General features: G+C 44.2%; 1 protein-coding gene across 1 annotated transcript in view; it reads left to right on the top strand.

The window, feature by feature from the left end:
• Positions 1–19,410, top strand: part of LOC309552863 (uncharacterized protein) — a gene marked incomplete at its 3' end in the record, with an annotated part of 268,170 nt that overhangs the window by 148,586 nt on the left and 100,174 nt on the right. The window contains exons 5-6 of the mRNA XM_082253774.1: positions 211–618; positions 5,065–5,361. Coding sequence (XP_082109900.1) covers positions 211–618; positions 5,065–5,361 — 705 coding nt within the window. The remainder of the gene's footprint in view (positions 1–210; positions 619–5,064; positions 5,362–19,410) is intronic.

Here is a 19,410-nt window from a genome sequence, read left to right as displayed (position 1 = left end):
TGGAGAAAGGGTGTGTTTGGCCCCTGAAATTTGTTCGCTTTTTCCTGCTATTGATCAGTTTTCAGGTTATATTAAATTACCTTGGACTTTTGGACATTTGTTTGGCGCTCTTATTGGATTGTATGCATTTTAAAGCAAATGTCCACATTTGAAAATATGAGCTCTTGTCCTTCTCCCCTGAGTGATAATCCCGATGTCTTCTTTTCATAGACCGGACCCATGACGCTTCTGGACAACACTGCGTTGATCAGCCTGCAATAAGGGAATCCTTAGTTGGAGGAGCAATAACAATCCCCTGCCAGATTACATTTCCAGTACCGGAGAACAAAATCAAGTCTGTAAATATCGCAGTGAGAGCGTCAGCCAGTAGACATTACTGTGGACGTGAAGAAGGTGAAATTTACAACAAAACCGAAACCTCCATAATATCCTCCAACTATCTGCAAAGGATAAATGTACATGTGGATCTAGACCACAGAAATGCAACCATAACTATAAAAAATGTAACAGCTTCTGATGGTGCTAAAAGTTATTGTTTTCGTTTGAAACTCGTATTTGAAGGCGGGCAAAAGGTGGAGGAGTGGCAGAGTCAAGGGGGCACTCTAGTTTTGGTGAAAGGTAAGGCAAGAACAAGCTTTCTAATGCCCAACACCAGATGTCCCCCCTCCCTTGGAGCACCCCACGCTGTTTTTTTCAATAACTTCATATTAGCTTATCATACAAGATTCAACGTAATTACAATGTAACACTGGAGAAAAATTGGTTACAAGTACTAAAATGATGTACCAAGGCAATGACTTAACGTGAATAAATTGCAAAAGGGCATAAACAATGAATAAGTGACCATATAACATTAAAAAAAAAATAAAAAAATGTCCAATTTAATGCTTAAAGGGTAACTCCACTTTCATGGTGAATACAAATCAGCAAATAAAAAAAAAAAACAATATAGCGTATACAATTGCGACACAATTAAAAATGACCTTTCCATTTCAATCTGCAGCTGTTGTAATTTTCTGAAAATGCAATGCAATATGGCCACCTGGAGGTGTTCTGTACACAGATTGTATACTGACCACACCCCCAGAAACATCATTTCCTGCTTGTGGGATTGGCTCACCAATTTTCCCAGAAGTCTACAATAACATACAAGTCAGATTTCTGGCATCCCCTGCAACAAAAATGTCATTTTTGGTGAGATACTCCCAATAGGAACACGTGTAAAGGGATGCAGACCCAGCAGCTTTCCTCATTAGAGCCCTGCAGCTGCCACAGCTGATAGATAATTATTAAACCACTACCATTTGACCCATTCAGCACAGAGGCACAGAGGAACAAACAGTGATTTCTTCAGAATAACAAAAGGTAGTTATCTGAAATAAAGTTTGGTAATATCCTTGTAATGTACAGAGATCACACAGAGGGGAATGTTTTTTTCTCAACAAAAGTGGAGTTACGCTTAAAAGTCCAAAACTATCCCAAAAATGGTTCTATAAAATCACTGCCAAACATGTGATGCTCCACGTTCTCCATCATCTCCAGGTGCACAAACTTCTTACCGTAGATGGAGGACCTCATATATTATAGGAGGTAAATACAATCTGTATAACCCATTTTGTTGCCAAGGAACATCTTCAGGGGACAGACCTTATTTGTGACATCATCACACACGCCAATTCCAATGTGACAATGCCGGCATTGTGCTTGTTTCGACTGTTTATTTTCTGAGTACCTTTTTTTCACAAATAAATTCCTTGTGTAGCACCCTCCCAGGTAGGTGCTAGGTAACTGTAGATACAAAACAAAGAAAGGGCGCACCAGCCTAGCGCATTATCCTCAGTGAGTTTATTAAATGCCTCTTCCTCAGAGCCTCATGGCCTCGAAACGCGTTAGCCCTCTGCTTCCAGTAAGATGTCGGACCTCTGCTATGAGGCGACTTTATGGAATTGATGTGCCTGAATTTCACGAATGTTTGTGAGTAGCTGATTTTTATTTTTGATTTAATAAACTCGCTGAGGATAATGCGCTAGGCTGGTGCGCCCTTTCTTTGTTTTGTATCTACAGTGTTTGGTCGACCGCCCTGGTCGTAAGGGGCAGCAAAGCCTAGCCATAATGGATGCCAAGTACTAGCACGAGTTCCGGGATTGAGGCAGCCTGAGGACCAGGTTCTGAGCGCAGGAGGGGGGTGCTGTACAGCACTTATCTTTTTTGGAGGTGCTAGGTAACCTATAGGGGAGACCTTGTCTGCTTATCCGCAGGGTCCCATTTGTTCAGCTAGGCTGTCACATGTTCTTAGGTGTGACTATTGAGTTGGGGAATCTCCCCACTGAATCCAATGAGGGCTCTCATTGGACAGTGGAGGAAACCTGACCAATAGCACACCAGGGCTTGTATCCATCCCAGTGGGCAGATTTTCCCGCAATGCATCCTGGGAGGGGGTATAAGTCTGTGGGGAGCACATGACAGGATGTCCCAGGAGGGAGGTGACGGCTGTCTCTCCTCCTGTCAGCAGAGAACGGGTGTCCTAGGCAGCTGGCCTAAGAGGACAGAAGGCTGAGATGAGTTGCAGAGAAGGATCCAGTGTGCAGAGGACCGAGCGGTGCTGTGGGGACTGGAGTTTCCATGAAAGCAGTGCCGTGAGTAGTGTAAACTGCCCCTGGGGTCTGCCTAAGATAGGAGACCACTTCGGAAGGTCAGAGGGATCCAGGAACTAGCTAGCCTGTACAGAAGTGTTAGTAAGGGGGTGCCAGAGTTTGACCCTGAAGAGTAAAGGGGTGCCAGTGTGGGCCCTGAAGAGTTAAGAGTTGCAGCAGTGATTGCAAATAGCTACCTCAGCCAGGAAGGCTAAAGGGAGCAGTATAGAGGACTTTTGTATCACTGGGGAGTGTCACGCCAATTCCAATGTGGCCATGCCGGTATTGTGCTTGTTTCTGCTGTTTATTTTGTGAGTAACTTTTTTTCACAAATAAATTCCTTGTTTCAATATAATACACGCTGGGGTTTGTTTTGTTTTCTTTCTTCTCTGGGCTTTAGGGTCCATTCACACTAGCGCGACTTGTCAGGCGACCAAGCCGCCTGACAAGTCGTGGTCGGTCGCTCGCCATTGATTAGCACAGGACCCGTTCTAATAGGAGCGACACAAGTCGCTCCGACTTAGAAAAAGGGTCCTGTACTACTTTGGGGCGACCTGGAGGCGACTTGCAATTTGGACTACCAGTACAGCAAGGTTACCCAGCAGGGAGTTTGTAACAAGGAGTCATAAATGGGAATTCATCTCTGAAAGGATGTTCTCGCATAGGCCTCCTAATGTGATGTATGGGGGTAGAAGAGCATCAGCTAAGACCTCCTGGGGCGGTGCAAATTAAATTGACTGATTTCCTGTTTCACAGCAACATCAAAGGCCAACTTTTACTGGAAGATAACCTGGGTCACAGCAGTGGTTCATGGACTAATGCTGCCACCTGGTTGAAACTGCAACATACTTCCTCAGTGATTTTCCCAGAAGTCTGCCTAAGATAAAAGTCAGATTTCTGGCATCCCCTGCAACAAAAATATAATTTTTGGTGAGATACTCCCAATAGGAACACGTCTAAAGGGATGCAGGCCCAGTAACTTTCCTCATTAGAGCCCTGCAGCTGCCACAGCTGATAGATAATTCTGAAACCACTCCCATTTCACCCACTCAGCACAGAGGCACAGAGGAACAAACAGTGATTTCTTCAGAATAACAAAAGGTAGGAATCTGCAACTCAGTTTGTAAAAATCCCTCCAATGTATAGAGATCACCCAGAGGGGAATGTTTTTTCTCAACAAAAGTGGAGTTACGTTTTAAATACCAGGGTTGTGGTAGCAGATAGTTGCCATAACCCGGTATTTTTTTTAAAAGGCGGCATAAGGGCGGTCCCAGCAGGATCACCCTTATGGGCAGCAGAAAAGGTGCCTACCCCCCCCCCCCCCCGTAGCTTCCCGGTCATTTTCCCCGCTTACCAGAACCATCGGTAGCGGGGAAAATGATTCAGTCCACTTTCCTCTCAGGCAAGAAGTCGACTGAGGGCAAGATGGCCCCCACTTGACTCTATGGCCTTGGAGGACCAGAGCGACTTCAAAAGTCGCTTCCTAGCAATGGCCTTAAAGAGCCCATTTTTTTTTTAATAATGGAAAAAAATAACTTTTTTTTTTTTTTTTAGTGTAGATGTGAGATGTGAGAGTCTTTTTGACCCCAGATCTCACAATAAAGAGGACCTGTTCTGCTTATTTTTATTACAAGGGATGTTTACATTCCTTGTAATAGGAATAAAAGTGACCAAACATTTTTTTTTTAAAAAAGGAACAGTGTAAAAATAAAAAATAAAAGATAAAATAAATAGTAAAACAATTAAAGTGCTCCGTCCCCATTAGCTCGCACGCAGAAGCGAACGCATACACAAGTCGCACCCACATATGTAAAGGGTGTTCAAACCACACATGTGAGGTATGGCCACGATCGTTAGAGCGAGAGCAATAATTTGAGCTCTAGACCTCCTCTGTAACTCTAAACTGGTAACCTGTAGAAATGTTTAAAATGTCGCCTATGGGAATTTTTACGTACCAATGTTTGTCACCATTCCACGAGCGTGCCCTCAAGTTGGGTATCTATTTACTCAGCATAACATTATCTTTCACATTATAGAACAAAATTTGGCTAACTTTACAGTTTTCTTTTTTTTAATTTAAAAAAGTGTATTTTTTCCAAAAAAAATTGCGTTTGTCAGACCGCTGCGCAAATACGGTGTGATTAAAAATACTGCAACAATTTCCAATTTATTCTCTACGGTCTCTGCTTAAAAAAATACATATACCTTTTGAGGGTTCTAAGTAATTTTCTAGCAAAAAAAAAAAAAAAAGATTTTAACTTGTAAACAACAAGTATCAGAAAAAGGCCCAGTCCAGAAGTGGTTAAAGGGGCATTGGCGTAGGCATTAAGGAATTAAGATTCAAATTCAATTTAAATAACATTCCAGTAGAAGTTTCTGTTTTTGTTCTGTACATTGCTCAATAATTATATAATTTTGTTGAATCCATCAGTTGAACATGAACCCGATGTGGAGACGATTCCGATTATCTTTGCTGCTCCTGGAGAAAATGTGACATTTCTCAGTCGTATTAGGAATAGGAATGTAAATACTTTACCCAATGTTACTGCCTGCCGTATAGGACGGGTGAGACCTACAGAAAGCTGCTTGTTCAAGGATTCTATTTTATCCTTCAAAATAAATCAAGTGAATCGTGCACACAAGGGATCCTATTGGTGGGAAATAGAAACTTCTACAAGCAATGAAAAAACATCATCTAACCCTCCTGCTCCAGAACTTCAAGTTATAGGTACATTTTTATGTCATTTTAAAAGCATAATTTATTGTTGTTCATTTTTTTTTTTTTATATATTTCTTTATTACATAATTTTCATAGAAAATTTTTTACAGTCAACATTTCAAAGGAAAGCAAAATTCTCACATCATAATCATCCATTAATCCCATCCCTACCTTTCCTTCTCAAATATATCATCATATTAAATTTCTACTCCCCTCCCCCTCCCACCCCCCTCCCATCACTATTAAGTCTCACTCTCTCACTGAATCAATTTATATTCCTCTGTATGTTTAAAATCTTGCCATTCTTCCCAAATTTCTACCCACATTCCTTGTTCTTCTTCCCCCCAGCACCTTAATAATTCTAACTTTCTAGTTTTTTCTACCTTTTTGAACCATTCTTTACAGTCGGGGGGATCTTCTTTTTGCCATTTCAGGGGTATCAGACTTTTAGCGGAATTCAACAAGTGAGGGATTAATGTTCTCCTGTATGAATTTACTGAAATTTTTGTACCTTGGAATAAACATCCCCAAGGGTCTTCCGGGATATATATATTTGTAATTTTATTAATCAATGTTAGTACCGTCCTCCAATATTTTTTAATCTTCGGGCACTCCCACCAAATGTGTGTCATCGTGCCCACCTCTGTACATCCCCGCCAACAATATTTTGAGCTCTCCGCGTGAAAACTACCTACTTTATCTGGGGTATTGTACCATCTGGTGATCAGTTTGTAGTTAATTTCTTCTGTGTTTGTGTCTATTGCTGAACACCAGTTTTAGGCTTTTCTCCCATTGTATCCCCTCTCTACATGGTCCCAGTTCCCTTTCCCATTTTTCTTTAAGTGAGGGCCCTGTTTCCTTCTTTTCTGCTATCAGTATTTTATAAATATTTGAGATGTTATTTGTTATCTTCTCCGAGATACACATTTGTTCATATGGTAACACTTCTGTCATATCCCTTATTGGCTTTGGTAATGAACTGATGAAGTGCCTCAACTGAAGGTACCTCCATTCATTTATCTTCCAATCCATTTTTTTGTGTTTTAATTCTGTATAAGTTATTATTTTTTCCCTGTTCTATTATGTCACCCAGACGTGCGTCCTTATCTACAATCCATTTACTGTGCTCCCACACCTCCCCCGGTGCAAAAAAAATTGTATTTTGTAATGGTATCAGTGGTGAGTTATATTTCCAGTTTTCTCTCTTGTGTATTGTGTCCCAGGTTTTTAGTGCCTGACGTGTGATTATATGCGTGCATGTACCGGTTTATCTCGTTTTTGGGGGAATTTAGATAATCTTCCCTAATTGTGTATCACTCATGGTGTTTTCTATTTTTACCCAACTTTTGTCACTCTCTTTTTTACTCCATACTATCACCCGTGTAATTACTGTTGCTTAATAATATTTTTTTAAATCCGGCAGTGCTAATCCCCCGTGCCCCTTCCCTTTACTTAGTGTTTTATATTTTATCCTTGGCTTTTTATTTTTCCAGATGAACCGGGTTATCAGGGTTTTAAGTGTCTTGAAGAATACCTGTGGAATTGGGATTGGAAGCATTTGAAAGTTGTATGATGTTTTAGGGAGAATTGCCATCTTTATCATATTTATTCTCCCTATCCATGAATAGATCCTTGGGGTTAGTTTATTAATCTCTGTTTTTATTTCATTTAGCAAGGGAAGAAAAACTGAAAATTTATATCAATACTTACCGTAATTTCCCTTTCCTGATGGACTCCATGGCAGCACACGTATGGGTAGGCTCTGCCTCCTCTCCTACCCTATAGGACCCCACTCCCATAAATTTTTGCTCCGAGCCAGGAGCCGTGTTCCATATATAGACTACACCAGCAGATGGGAGGGAACTCCTGCTGCCATGGAGTCCATCAGGAAAGGAAAATTACGGTAAGTATTGATATAAATTTTCCGTTTTCCTGACAGACTCCATGGCAGCACACGTATGGGAAATAACTAGCCATACACACCCGGGTGGGCAACTGCTGGTAAAACAGAAATAGGTTTAATTTGCACCGTCAACAGACAATATTTTTAAACCAAAATCAACTGAGGATAAAGAAGCAGGTTCAACACAATAGTGTGACATGAAAGTGTTAATTGAGGACCATGAGGCCGCTCTGCAAATGACATCCGGTGCAACGTGAAGGGAAGCCGCCCATGACGTAGAAATCCCTCTGGTGGAGTCCCTTGGCTCTATATGCCCACTGGATGGTCTGAACTATCCAACTAGAAATAGTTCTGGAAGAAGCCCTCTTGCCTCTGTTCTTTCCATAAAAGAGAACAAATAGATAGCCTGACTTGCGAAAAGAAGCTGTGAACTTCAAGTACGACTGTAGGACTTCGCCCACATCCAACGGATGGGTACTCTGGTCATCTTGAGATTTGAATGTAGGTAAAACAATTTCTTGGTTGACATGAAAAACTGAGTTTACCTTCGGATTAGACCCTAGCATAGGGACCAGGACGACCCGATCAGGAAAAAATGTCAGAAATGGTTCTTTACAACCCAAATCACTAATTTCAGAGACACGTTTAGCCGACGTGATGGCTATCAAAAAGGCCGTCTTCATAGAAAGATTCTTAAGGAAGAATGAATCTCCATGTTCCAAAATAGTTGCGGAGAGAAACTCAAGGACTAGTGGAAGGTCCCATTTGGGGAACCTGGGTTTCCTGGGAGGTCTCATTCTAGACGCACCTCTGAAAAACTGCCGAACCAGAGGATGTTTTGCCCATGCGGTCCCAGTGAAGGCAGAGATTGCTGAGATCTGGACTCTGAGAGAGCCGACAGCCAGGGATAGGTCTAAGCCTGTCTGGAGGAACCCCAGAATGTGATGAATTTTGGGATTAGTGATGGAACCAGACTCATTAGTCATGTAATCCTCAAACTTAGACCAGATCCTCTCGTAGACTTTGTTGGTGCCCGGTCTCCTGGCACTCATCATTGTGGACATTGCCGCACTTGGACAGCCAAGAGCTTTTAGTCTTTCCCTCTCAAGGGCCATGCCATGAGATGTAACTGCGCTGGGCAGGGATGCAGCACTGGACCCTGAGAAAGAAGGTCCGGCCTGAATGGCAGTTGAACAGGATCCCGGAAGCTTAGTTAAAACAACAGGGGAAACCAGGGCCTCCTTGGCCAAAATGGAAGGATTGGTATGACTTCTACCCTCTCTCTCCTGAGTCTCTGCAGGAATTTGAATATCACTGGGACTGGCGGAAAAGCATATGCTTTGTGGAACTTCCAGTGGTCCATCAGAGCATCTACCCCGTAGGCTTGGGGATAACGCCATCTCGAGTAGAACTTCGTCAGTTTGGCATTGTTTGGAGAGGCAAACAGGTCTACCTCCGGAAGAATCCCCAGAGAGGTAACCCACTTGAAGGTTTCTGGATGAAGAGACCATTCGTTGTTGTCTAGATCGGTTCTTGACAGAAAATCTGCCTGAATGTTCTGGACTCCTGGAAGATAGGCAGCTGACAGGTTGGAAAGATTCCGTTGGGCCCATGCCATGATCGGTTTCACTTCTTCCAGAAGGGAGGAACTGCGGGTGCCCCCTTGTCTCTTGATATATGCGACTGCCATTGTATTGTCTAGCCTTAGGAGGACCGAGGACCCCTTCACCAAGTGACGGAAAGCCTGGATGGCACGAAAAGCTGCCCGAAGCTCCAGGACATTTGAGACCAACCCGAGAGTGGGAAAGTCCCACCTGTCCTGGGCCACCTCTGACAGGCAGTGCGCGCCCCAGCCCGTCCGGCTGGCAACCAATGTTACAACGATCCAAGGAACGGGAATGATCGAATGACAATTCAAGAGGTTTTCCCGTTGTAGCCACCAAAACAGAATCGCCCTCATGGAGGATGTTATCCACACAGGAGTGTCTGGGCTCCCGGAGCTCCATTGACGGAGGAATCCGATTTGAAAGGGCCTCATCCTCCGCTGTGCCCATTTGACCATGGGGGCCGTGGAGACCATAGTCCCTATTATTTTTAGACACTGAGAGGCCCTAAGATAAGGGGTTGACATTGCCGGTTGTATTCTGCTGCGGATCACCGGCATCTTCTCCACTGGAAGAGAGATGGTGCCTCTGGAGGTGTTGAAGAGTGCCCCCAGGAAGATCAAGGATTTTGTAGGATCCAGATGGCTTTTCTCCAGGTTCAAGAGCCACCCGAATTCTTGAAGGGTGGAGATTACCTGAGACCTGTGTTGTAGAATCTGTGCTTGATCTTGAGAAAGAAGAAGCAGATCGTCTAAGTAGTGAAACAGTTGGATCCCTTTTGATCTGATCAGGGCTACAATAGCCAGTAAGATCTTTGAAAAGACCCGAGGTGAGGTGGTAAGCCCAAAAGGGAGACAGGTAAACTGGAGATGCACTTGACCCACGGCAAAGCGAAGAAATTTTTGTAGATCTGCTGCCACTGGGACATGGAAGTAGGCATCTTTTAGATCTATGGAGATCATCCAATCTTCTGGTTGCACCACTTGACGGATAGTGAAGAGTGTTTCCATCCTGAACCTCTCTTTCCTTATGAAGGAGTTTAGATGAGTCAGATCTATGACTGGCCTCCAGGTGCCGCTTTTCTTTAGCACCATGAATAGAGGTGAATAAAGGCCTTGAAACCTTTCTTCGGCCGGGACGGGGATGACAGCACCTTGAGAGATCAGGGAATCTACGTATGACAGAAGAATTGACTTTTTTTCTTCCACGCGAGGTAAAGCCGTAGGAATAAACCGCAGAATTGGAGTTTCTTCGAAAAACCAAACGTGACCATGAGACATGGTCTTGACGGTCCACTGGTCTGTAATCGAGGCTGCCCAAACTTGTGCAAACTGACGTAGGCGAACGCCTACTCGCAACGCCTGAGCAGGCCTGATATCAAAAGGACTTTGTGGTCTCCCGACCACCTGAAGGTGTCCCCTTGTTGAACTTCTGACCTGTAGGTTGAGATCTTTTCCAATTCTTCCTGAACTCACGCCCAGGCCTGTAAGAGCGGGCTTCTCTGGATCGATCCGAGCTCTGTTTGTGCTGAAATCTTCTGCGGTCTAGCAAACGGCGATCTTGAGGGAGGAAACCTGATTTACCACCAGTGGCACGGGTAATGGCACTGTCCAGCTTATTGCCAAAAAGGGACGCACCCTCGAATGGAATCCTGCATCAGGCTTGCTTGGAAGCAGGGTCGGCCAGCCAGGGACGTAATCACAAAGCACGTTTGGCCGTAACAGAGGAGAGCATGACCCGTGCCACCAGGCGAATGATATCAATGGAAGCCTCTCCCAAAAAGGCCGTTGCCAACTTTAGTTCATGAACAGCCGAGTTTCTGGCTACTTCCTCTGAGACACTTTGCAGTGTAGCCTCCACGTTATCTACCCAAGCCTCCATAGTTTTGGATGTGGCTGCTAGAGCCAAGGCTGGCTTGCAGGTCATACCAGCTGACAGATAGATCTTTTTGAGATCTGTATCAATTTGTCTATCCAGACCATCTTTAAATGAGACGGAATCTTCCAAAGGCAGGGTAACGTGTTTAACCAGCCTCATTAAGGCTGCGTCTATTGTAGGTGCTGAATCAAGGTGCTTTTACCTTTTCGGTTTTAAAAGGATACAACCTGGAGAACTTGGACGATAAGGAATTCTTTCTTTCAACTCCTTGCCATTCGTCTGTGATGATTTCTCCCAGCTCACTCAGAAAAGGGAAATGATCCTGTTCTTTCTTGAGGTGTTTAAACAATTTCCTCTGTTTTGCTGGAGAATCTGCTGGCTCTTCCCATTTTAACGCCTCTTTTACCGCACTCACTACCGGTGGGACCATGGCAAAATCGAAGCCTGTATTTTGGTCCTCTAGGTCATCCTCACTTCCAGAGAAATCTTCCGAGAAGCGACTCGGCTGGGAAGTGCCTGGCTCTAAGTCTTCCCTCTGAGGGGAAACTGGTGTATCAGATGCATGACCAGACAGCCGGCTAGGATACCATTCCCTTAGGGATTCTTGCACGATCCGCCTGACCAGGGTTTCCACTGGTTGATCTGGGACCTGTTTTTCCTTGATCGCCCGAGAATAGCAGGCATCACACAAGGATCTATCCTCAGGGACTACAGCCCTACAGCCCCAGCAGGATTTGCGTGTGGGGCGGTCAGTATGGCGGGAAGACCAGCTTGGATAATCTTCATGGCGCCTAGATCTAGACCTTGATCTACGGTGCCTGGATTTGGATGATGCATGGTGATGGCCTGAAGGTGATCTATCCTTTGATCCTGATTCAGGACGTTGGTCAGACCAAAATGGGCTGAAAAAACATAGGAAAGAAAGCTCAGGCTACAGTAAGCCAGCTGGCAGACAAGCGAGAGTTTAAAACTAAAACTCACCTGTTGCACAGGGACTGGCCACCGGGGGGCAGTGAGGCATCCATTGCAGATCACAGCGAAATAACCTGCAATAGGTAGGGTGTAAGAACTCAATCTTACCTTCCCATAGCCGCCCTTCCCCTCCCCCATTCGTGCAGGACTGACCCAGCACAGGACTTACCCAACACAGGCAGAGACACAGCGTGGGGAGGCCGCCGCAAAAGCCCACAGACATCCCAAGAATGACAGCTCCATCAGCTGTTTAAATTTCCCGGGAGCCGTAAGGCCATGCCCCCCCCGACGCCGCCGCGTCATCGAGGACCGGAAGTAGCGTGTGCTCATGCGCAGCCCACTTGGAAACCAAGCCTCACACTGAACACCCAATCGGGAATCAGGGAAGCAGGGGGAGGAGCCGAGAGCGACGGTCTGGAATGCAGCAGCGCTCCAGCCGCCATACTAACCAGGAATACAAGATACAAGATATAGAAAGTAAGCAATACATTACCACCGACACTGTCAGAAGGACCTGGAACGCTCCTCAACTGGAGACTGGCGTGTGCATCAGGGCATAAGGGCCTCCCGCTAGTAGCAAGGACGTTTGGCCAAGCGATGCAGCCCACCTCTCATTCAGGATTTACGGCATCTTCCGGCATCATTTCAAATTGCCCGGGTCCACCCAGTAATACTGAGATTGCTGGACTAAAGTAGAAAAGGCATCATCCAGGAAAGCCACACGCCACCAGGTATGTAAGAAAACGCATCCTATAAGGTAAGACTTCTCTTGCAGGAGGAGGACAAAAAAGGAACACGGCTCCTGGCTCGGAGCAAAAATTTATGGGAGTGGGGTCCTATAGGGTAGGAGAGGAGGCGGAGCCTACCCATACGTGTGCTGCCATGGAGTCTGTCAGGAAATTTGCTTTATATCGTTTTTCTAGGGTAGGTGTTAATTTAATTCCCAAACATTTTATTTTGTCATTTCTCCCTGTGAAATGAAATTCACTTTTTAAGGTCTCTTTTTCCTGCTTACTTAGGTTAATACTCAGTATCTCTGATTTTTTTTTATTAATTTTTAAATTGGATATATTGTTTCAAGGTTTTGATTATGCTTGGGAGCGTAATCCTTGGGTTGGAGATATAGAGCAGAACATCATCTGCGAAGGCAGAGACCTTGTGCTCCACATGTCCAACCTTCACTCCTCTAATATCTGGGCACCCTCTGATCGTTGGTAACAGAGGTTCGAGGGAGAGTACAAACAGCATTGGGGACAGGGGACATCCCTGTCTTGTTCCATTGAACATTTCAAATGGCTCAGACAGTGATCCATTTATTTTAACTTTAGCTGTCGGGTGGTTATATCATGTTTTAATCCATGCCATCATTCTGGGTCCTATTCCCAACTATTCTAGGGTACTTATCATAAACTCCCAGTTGACCCTGTCGAAAGCTTTTTCAGCGTCTATTGACAGTATCAAACTGGGGGGGTTCTTTTTTGACATTTGTTTCATCAAAAGGATTGTTCTTATCCCGTTGTCTCACCTTTGTCACCCTGGTATGAAACCCACTTGGTCGCTATGTACCCACTCCTTCATTAGACCCTTCATCCTTGTTGCTAAAATTTTTGTGAATAATTTTACATCCACATTTAAGAGTGAAATAGGTCTATAGCTCGAGCACATTAATGGATCTTTCTCTTCTTTTAAGATGACAGTGATTGATGCTAAAAGTGCTTCTTTGCTCATTTCGAACTGGGTACCTAATCGGTTCATGTAGCCTTTCAATCTGGGGACTAACAACTCTCTATATTTTTTACAATAGTTGATTGTGAACCCGTCTGGGCCTGGGCTTTTTCCTAAGCTGGTATCTTTTATGGCTCTCTCTATCTCCTGGTCTGTGATTGGTGCCTCCAGTAGTATTAGTCTACCCTTGTCATCTTGGCATTCTTTAAATATTCTTTAATTTTTACACTCCTGTCCGGATCATCTCCCTGTCTGTCCTCTCCTCTTACTGAATATAAATTCCCATAATATTTTTGGAATTTCTTTGCTATCCCTGATGTTGTATGGATTATTTCCCCATTTTTGCTCTTAATTTTATCTATGAAATTGATGGCTTTCTTTTTTTTTCAGGGCTCTTGCTAAATTTTTCCCAACTTTATTGCTCTCAATATATTTCTCTTTCGCGCTTTTGTTGAATTCCTGTCTGATTTCCTGCTCTAGCAAATCCTTCAGTTCTTCTCTCTATACCTCTAATAGATTGTTAATGTCACGGTCTTGGGTTCTTTTATGTTCTTGTTCTAGTTTAAGGACTTCGGCCATCAGTCTGTTCTTATCTTTTATTCTCTCCTTTTTCCTTTGTACACCTTTGGAAATCAGTATACCCCGCATGTAGGCCTTATGTGCTTCCCAAATTAACTTTTTCGATGATTCCTCAGTATCATTTATTTGGAAGTAAAGTTCCAACTCCTTCTCAATTTCTTTCCCACACTTTTTATCCCTTAATAGTTCTTCGTTAATCTTCCATGCATCCATTTTAGGCTGCTCTCTACTCATTTTCATCCTAACTGTGATGGGTGTGTGATCTGACCAGGTCCTAGTCCCAATTCTTGCCTCAATTACTCTTTCAATGCATCTATGTTCAATTAACACATAGTCAATTCTCGAATATGTTCCAAGTATGTTTGAAAAGCATGTATAATCCCTTTCTTTTGGGTGGAGAATTCTCCAAATATCCACCAATTGATTTTGAAATAATTTTTCCTTGATTTTCCTTGTCTGGTAATGTTTACTCCTTTTTGATTGTGTAGTAGTATCTATTTTTGGATCGAGGCAAAGGTTGAGGTCTCCTGCCATTATCACCCCTCCCTTTTTGAAGGTCATCAGTTTCCCCAATACCTTTCCCAAGAAGTCCACCTGTCCCTCGTTGGGACTATATATATTAACTAGTGTGACTTCCTCCTCATATAGCTTCCCTTTCAGCAAGAGAAATCTTCCCTCTGGGTCTGCTAGCCTATCTTCAACAACAAATCTAATGCCTCTGGCAAAGCCAATGGCGACACCCTTAGATTTCTTCATGAATGAATCTGCATAATACCAATTAGGATGACTTTGGGAGTACAACCTAACATTGGATGCATGAGTTATGTGGGTCTCCTGTATAAATATTTCGTCAGCTTTTAAGTAATTAATTTCCCCCAATTTTTTTTTCCTCTTGACTGGCGAGTTCAGTCCTCACACATTATATGACATTAGGTTTACTACCACCATTTCTTCTTTTTATTCCCCCCTCTATTTTCACTCCCCTTGTCTTTCAACTGTAATCTTCTAAAGGGCTGGAATTTCTATAAGATTCTAGGTACTTTGTTGTTTGATCTGTTTCCTGTGGGAGTAGTTTGTTGTTTTTTTAGGTTTACTTTTTCCTCCTTCCCTCCCTCTACCACTCCCACCCTCCCATATCCCCCCTCCCCCACCCCCCCTTCCTCCCACCTCCCCCCTTTTCCCCCAATCCCATCCCTCAGCATAGTGGGTACCTAGCTATCTCCCTTCCCTTAGCTAGGGTGGTCGATTTATCTCCTCTCCCTTTCAATCGACATTTCCCCATGGTTGAGCTCTGTCTTTGCTCGCCTGTCCCCTCCCTCATCCCAATTTCTGGGGTGATGGTTGGTACGCGCTAATGCCTACATGGAGCCATCCTCTTTACTCTCTTTCTAATTTAACTCTCATTCTCCCCCCCCCCCATCGGCTTCCCCCCCATCCCCTCCCCCGAGTCCCCCCCTATACAGTCTTTAATTTCTTGTTTTCTTTAGGCTCGAGATCTTCCTATTTTTCTTCTGCTCCTGGTCGTCTTCTTCTATTTCCTCCTCTGGGTATTCCTGATCTGTCCATCCAGGGATATCCATTAATGGTATATTTAGAGTTTTACAGAATACCTGGATGTCTTCTGGAAATTTTAATAATACAGTCCTTCCATCTTTCCGTGCCCCCAGACCTGCAGGGTGGCTCCAGAAATATTGTATATTTTGTTTAAGACTTCCACCACTGGTTTTAAGATGCGTTTTCTGTTAATAAGTTTCCTGTGCAAGACCTGGAAATAATTGTAGGTCTGCTCCTTCATATTTCAATATAGGTCTGTCTCTCATTTTTTCCCAGATCTGAGCTTTAACCTCATACATGTGAAATCTTACTATCACATCTCTTGTTTTCTCTCTTGGTATGTTTGCTGGTTTCCGTATTCTGTGAACTCTTTCAAATTCTATTTTATCTGTAATTGCTTTACCCAGAAGTGGATTAAATACACTCTCCAGCATTTCTCCTATATTTTTGTCTTTTCCCTTCTCTGGTAGACCTCTAATCCGTAGGTTCTTCCTTCTGTTTCTATTCTCTTGTTCTTCTATTTTATATAGCATATTTCTCTGTTCTAACTGTATTTTTGTTCATTTGATCCCTTAACTTTTTCAGTCTTTCCCCATGAGTGTCAATCCTCGTTTTTGTTTCCTCTACTCGGGTCAGGATATGTCCTAAATCTCCATGGAGGGTGGCCATTTCCGTTTTTATTGATCTCTCCAGGTTGGCAAACATTTCCACCATCTCAGATTTTGAAGGTGGAGAGTCCTTTGCTCCTCCTCTTTCACCATTTCACTGTCCCCCAGTGTATGTGTACTTTTTCTGGATAAATCCAAACTCTCCTCTCCACTTACTACTACAGATTTTTGTCCTTTCGTTTTTTTTTTACTTTCCTCTGCAATTTGCTTTGGTCTTACAACTGGTTGTTTTTCTGGGACCAGGTTTTGTCCTTTCCCTTCCGGGGTCATATACATTTTAATAGTCCCTGGGCTTGCTGTAACCTTTGCAGGTTTCCCTGTCCCCTCTTTTGTCTGTTTGGTCTTCATTTTGTCCTGTGGGTTCTTTTTTGTTGCCCGAGTAGGCGATTCAAAGGTTATTATTATTTGGGATAGGTCCTGCCGCAGTTAAGTCAAGTTACAGATAGGGTTTAAGACTAACACGTCTTGGAGGGAAATCTTTTGGGGTATGTCGTATGGTTTCCCTTAGATCTTTTTAAATTCATTTTCCAGTTTCCTTTCCAGGGCAGATCCTAACCGGCCCTAAAGCAGGGTTGGATAATAGAGGAGGAACACCTCTGACCGACCCCCTTTTTGAGGGGATAGGAAAAGAAAAAAAAAAAAAGACCAAAAGGAAAAAGAAAAAAGAAAAAGGAGGACACCCTAGTACTCCTTTAGATTCAATCCGATGGTTTCCAACTAATAGGCTTACTCAGATTTAATTACAAGAAGATCCACACGGGTGGAGGGATTAGGGTCTCCCGTGGTTTCTCGTAAACTCAAGCCCAGAGCTCCCAAGCCCCTCTTGGTGGGCTTAACAAATATACCCAGATTTTTCTCCGATCAACTGCTCATAGAGCAATAACCTCAGTGAGAGATTTTAGAAGTTTTTATGACGCTAGTTCTAAGATCCAAGGGGGCTGGGAGATTTCCTGCTTTTCACCTCGACTCCTCACACACCCTGTCTTCACAGTTTTAACTATGTTGAAGCTTCTTATTTATACATATTAGTAGGGATACCACTGTTCACTTTAATTATAGTTACTAAGGTTGTGTATCCTCTCTTCCACTGTTCACCCCTGTCTTATTATGATTTCAGTCTTTTTCCCTTCAACATCAGATTTAGGGGTTAGTAATCAAATACTGCAGCCATACATCCAATTCCCAAGGTCTTTAGTCAGGTACAGTCTGTCATGGCATCATTGTGGCATCATTATGGCACGAAACAGAAGTTCACCGGCAGAGTGTCCCTGAGTGTAAGTGCTTGCATTTCAATCACATATGGAAGGAGACGATAAGAAAAAGAAAAGAAAAAGGGGGGCTTTCACCCTCTCGCCGCTCCTTACACTTTAACTTCCTTTTGTCCCTTGTTGCTGGATTGAGTCTCGAGTCCCGACCTTGTTCCGCCTCCTGCACTCCTCTCCGTCACTCTCCCGCACCGGACCGAGTGCCCCAGTCACTTCAGCTGCCCGCTCAGCCACAAACTCCCAAGCCGCTGCTCGCTCTGCACTCTGTGCTCCTGTGTCTAGCCAAGCCTCCGCCCCCTCCACTCCGGGGCTCGGCTCAGCTTCAGCTAGATTCGGCTCGGCTCAGCTCACCGCACGTTCTCCCGCGGCGGCTTCTCCCAGATCGGGCAAGAGGCGCTGGTACAGGGCTACACGGAGGGGTCTATCCTGGAAGCAGGGGGTCAAGAGAGTGGGTCCCGGGGGGGATAAATTAGCTGCTTATAGGGGCTGGAAGAATGAGAGCTCTCAGCATCATCTCTCCGGATGGCTATCCACCTGTTCATTTCATTTAATGGAAGTGGCACATTCTGTTTATATATATTATTTTTTTGTTAGGTAAATGTGACATTTTACTTTCCAGTTTATCCTTATCCAATGTTATATAGCTGAAATTTTCACACACAAGTGAATCAGAGCAGTGACTCCTCTTCTTGCTCCCATCCTTCTCTACAGTTCTGTCTGAGGTTCCAATTAAAGACATTGGGGTTGATTTACTAATACTGGAGAGTGCAAAATCTGGTGCATCTGTGCATGGGAGCCAATCAGCTTCTAACTTCAGCTTGTTGCTGATGAAATTGGAACCACCTAGTGCAGTCATGTCCAAAGTCCGGCCCGCGGGCCAGTTGCGGCCCGTCCTTTAGTTTTGTACAGCCCCCTGAGACACTGTTGACTTTTGTCAATGCCTTTTGTCAATGTCTCCTCACATCCCTGCCCTGATGCCGATGCGATGGCTCGGGGGCGGGGCCTCGGCAGCTCGGCTTCTCCCAGAGTCCTGCGATGTATGTGTGTGTGTGTGTATGTATGTATGCGTGTGTGTATGTATGTATGTGTGTGTATATGTATGTATGTATGTGTGTGTGTGTGTGTGTGTATGTATGTATGTGGTATGTGTGTGTATGTATGTATGTGTGTGTGCGTGTGTATATGTATGTATGTGTGTGTATGTATGTATGTGTGTGTATGTATGTATGTATGTGTGTGTGTGTAATAATGTATGTGTGTGTATGCATGCATGTATGTATGTATGTGTGTGTGTGTGTATGTGTGTGTGTGTGTGTATATTTAATTTTAATGGTTCAAATGTCAGGCAAAATGGTCGGCCCTCACGCATGTTCACTTCATAAAATCTGGCCCCCTTTGAAAAAAGTTCGGACACCACTGACCTACTGGTTTTATGGTGTGATTTATGTTAGAGGTCGACCAAATATCGGCAACACCGATATATCGGGGGCCAATATGCACTTTCCCCGACTAATCGGAATCGGCCTCTGAAGTTACCGATATTGACAATATTTTCGTGACGTCATTGCGTATGTTGCGCTGCACACTTTCTGCCTTCTAAGAACGCCTCCCACGACTGCGCTGCCCATACGTGATGTAATTTCATTGCGTGCTGCACACATTCTACCTTCTAAGACCGCCTCGGACAGCCTCATGTGCACTGTGCAGCTAACTGCAGCCCAGTCACGGTGCTCACGGTGCCAGCCATCCACCCACAGGCCCTGGCTTCAGCCACCCACCACAGGGTGCCAGCCGCCAGCCATCCGACCATCTGGACAGAGTGCCAGGCCAACATCCAGCCACCCACCCCACAACAGGGTGCCAGCAGCTGGCCAGCCACCCCACAACAGGGTTCCAATGAGCAAACCAGC

The sequence above is a fragment of the Pelophylax lessonae genome (genome assembly GCF_965119305.1).
Source record: "Pelophylax lessonae genome assembly, chromosome: 4".
Classification (NCBI taxonomy): Eukaryota; Metazoa; Chordata; class Amphibia; order Anura; family Ranidae; genus Pelophylax; species Pelophylax lessonae.
This window is presented reverse-complemented; position numbering and strand designations above follow the sequence as displayed.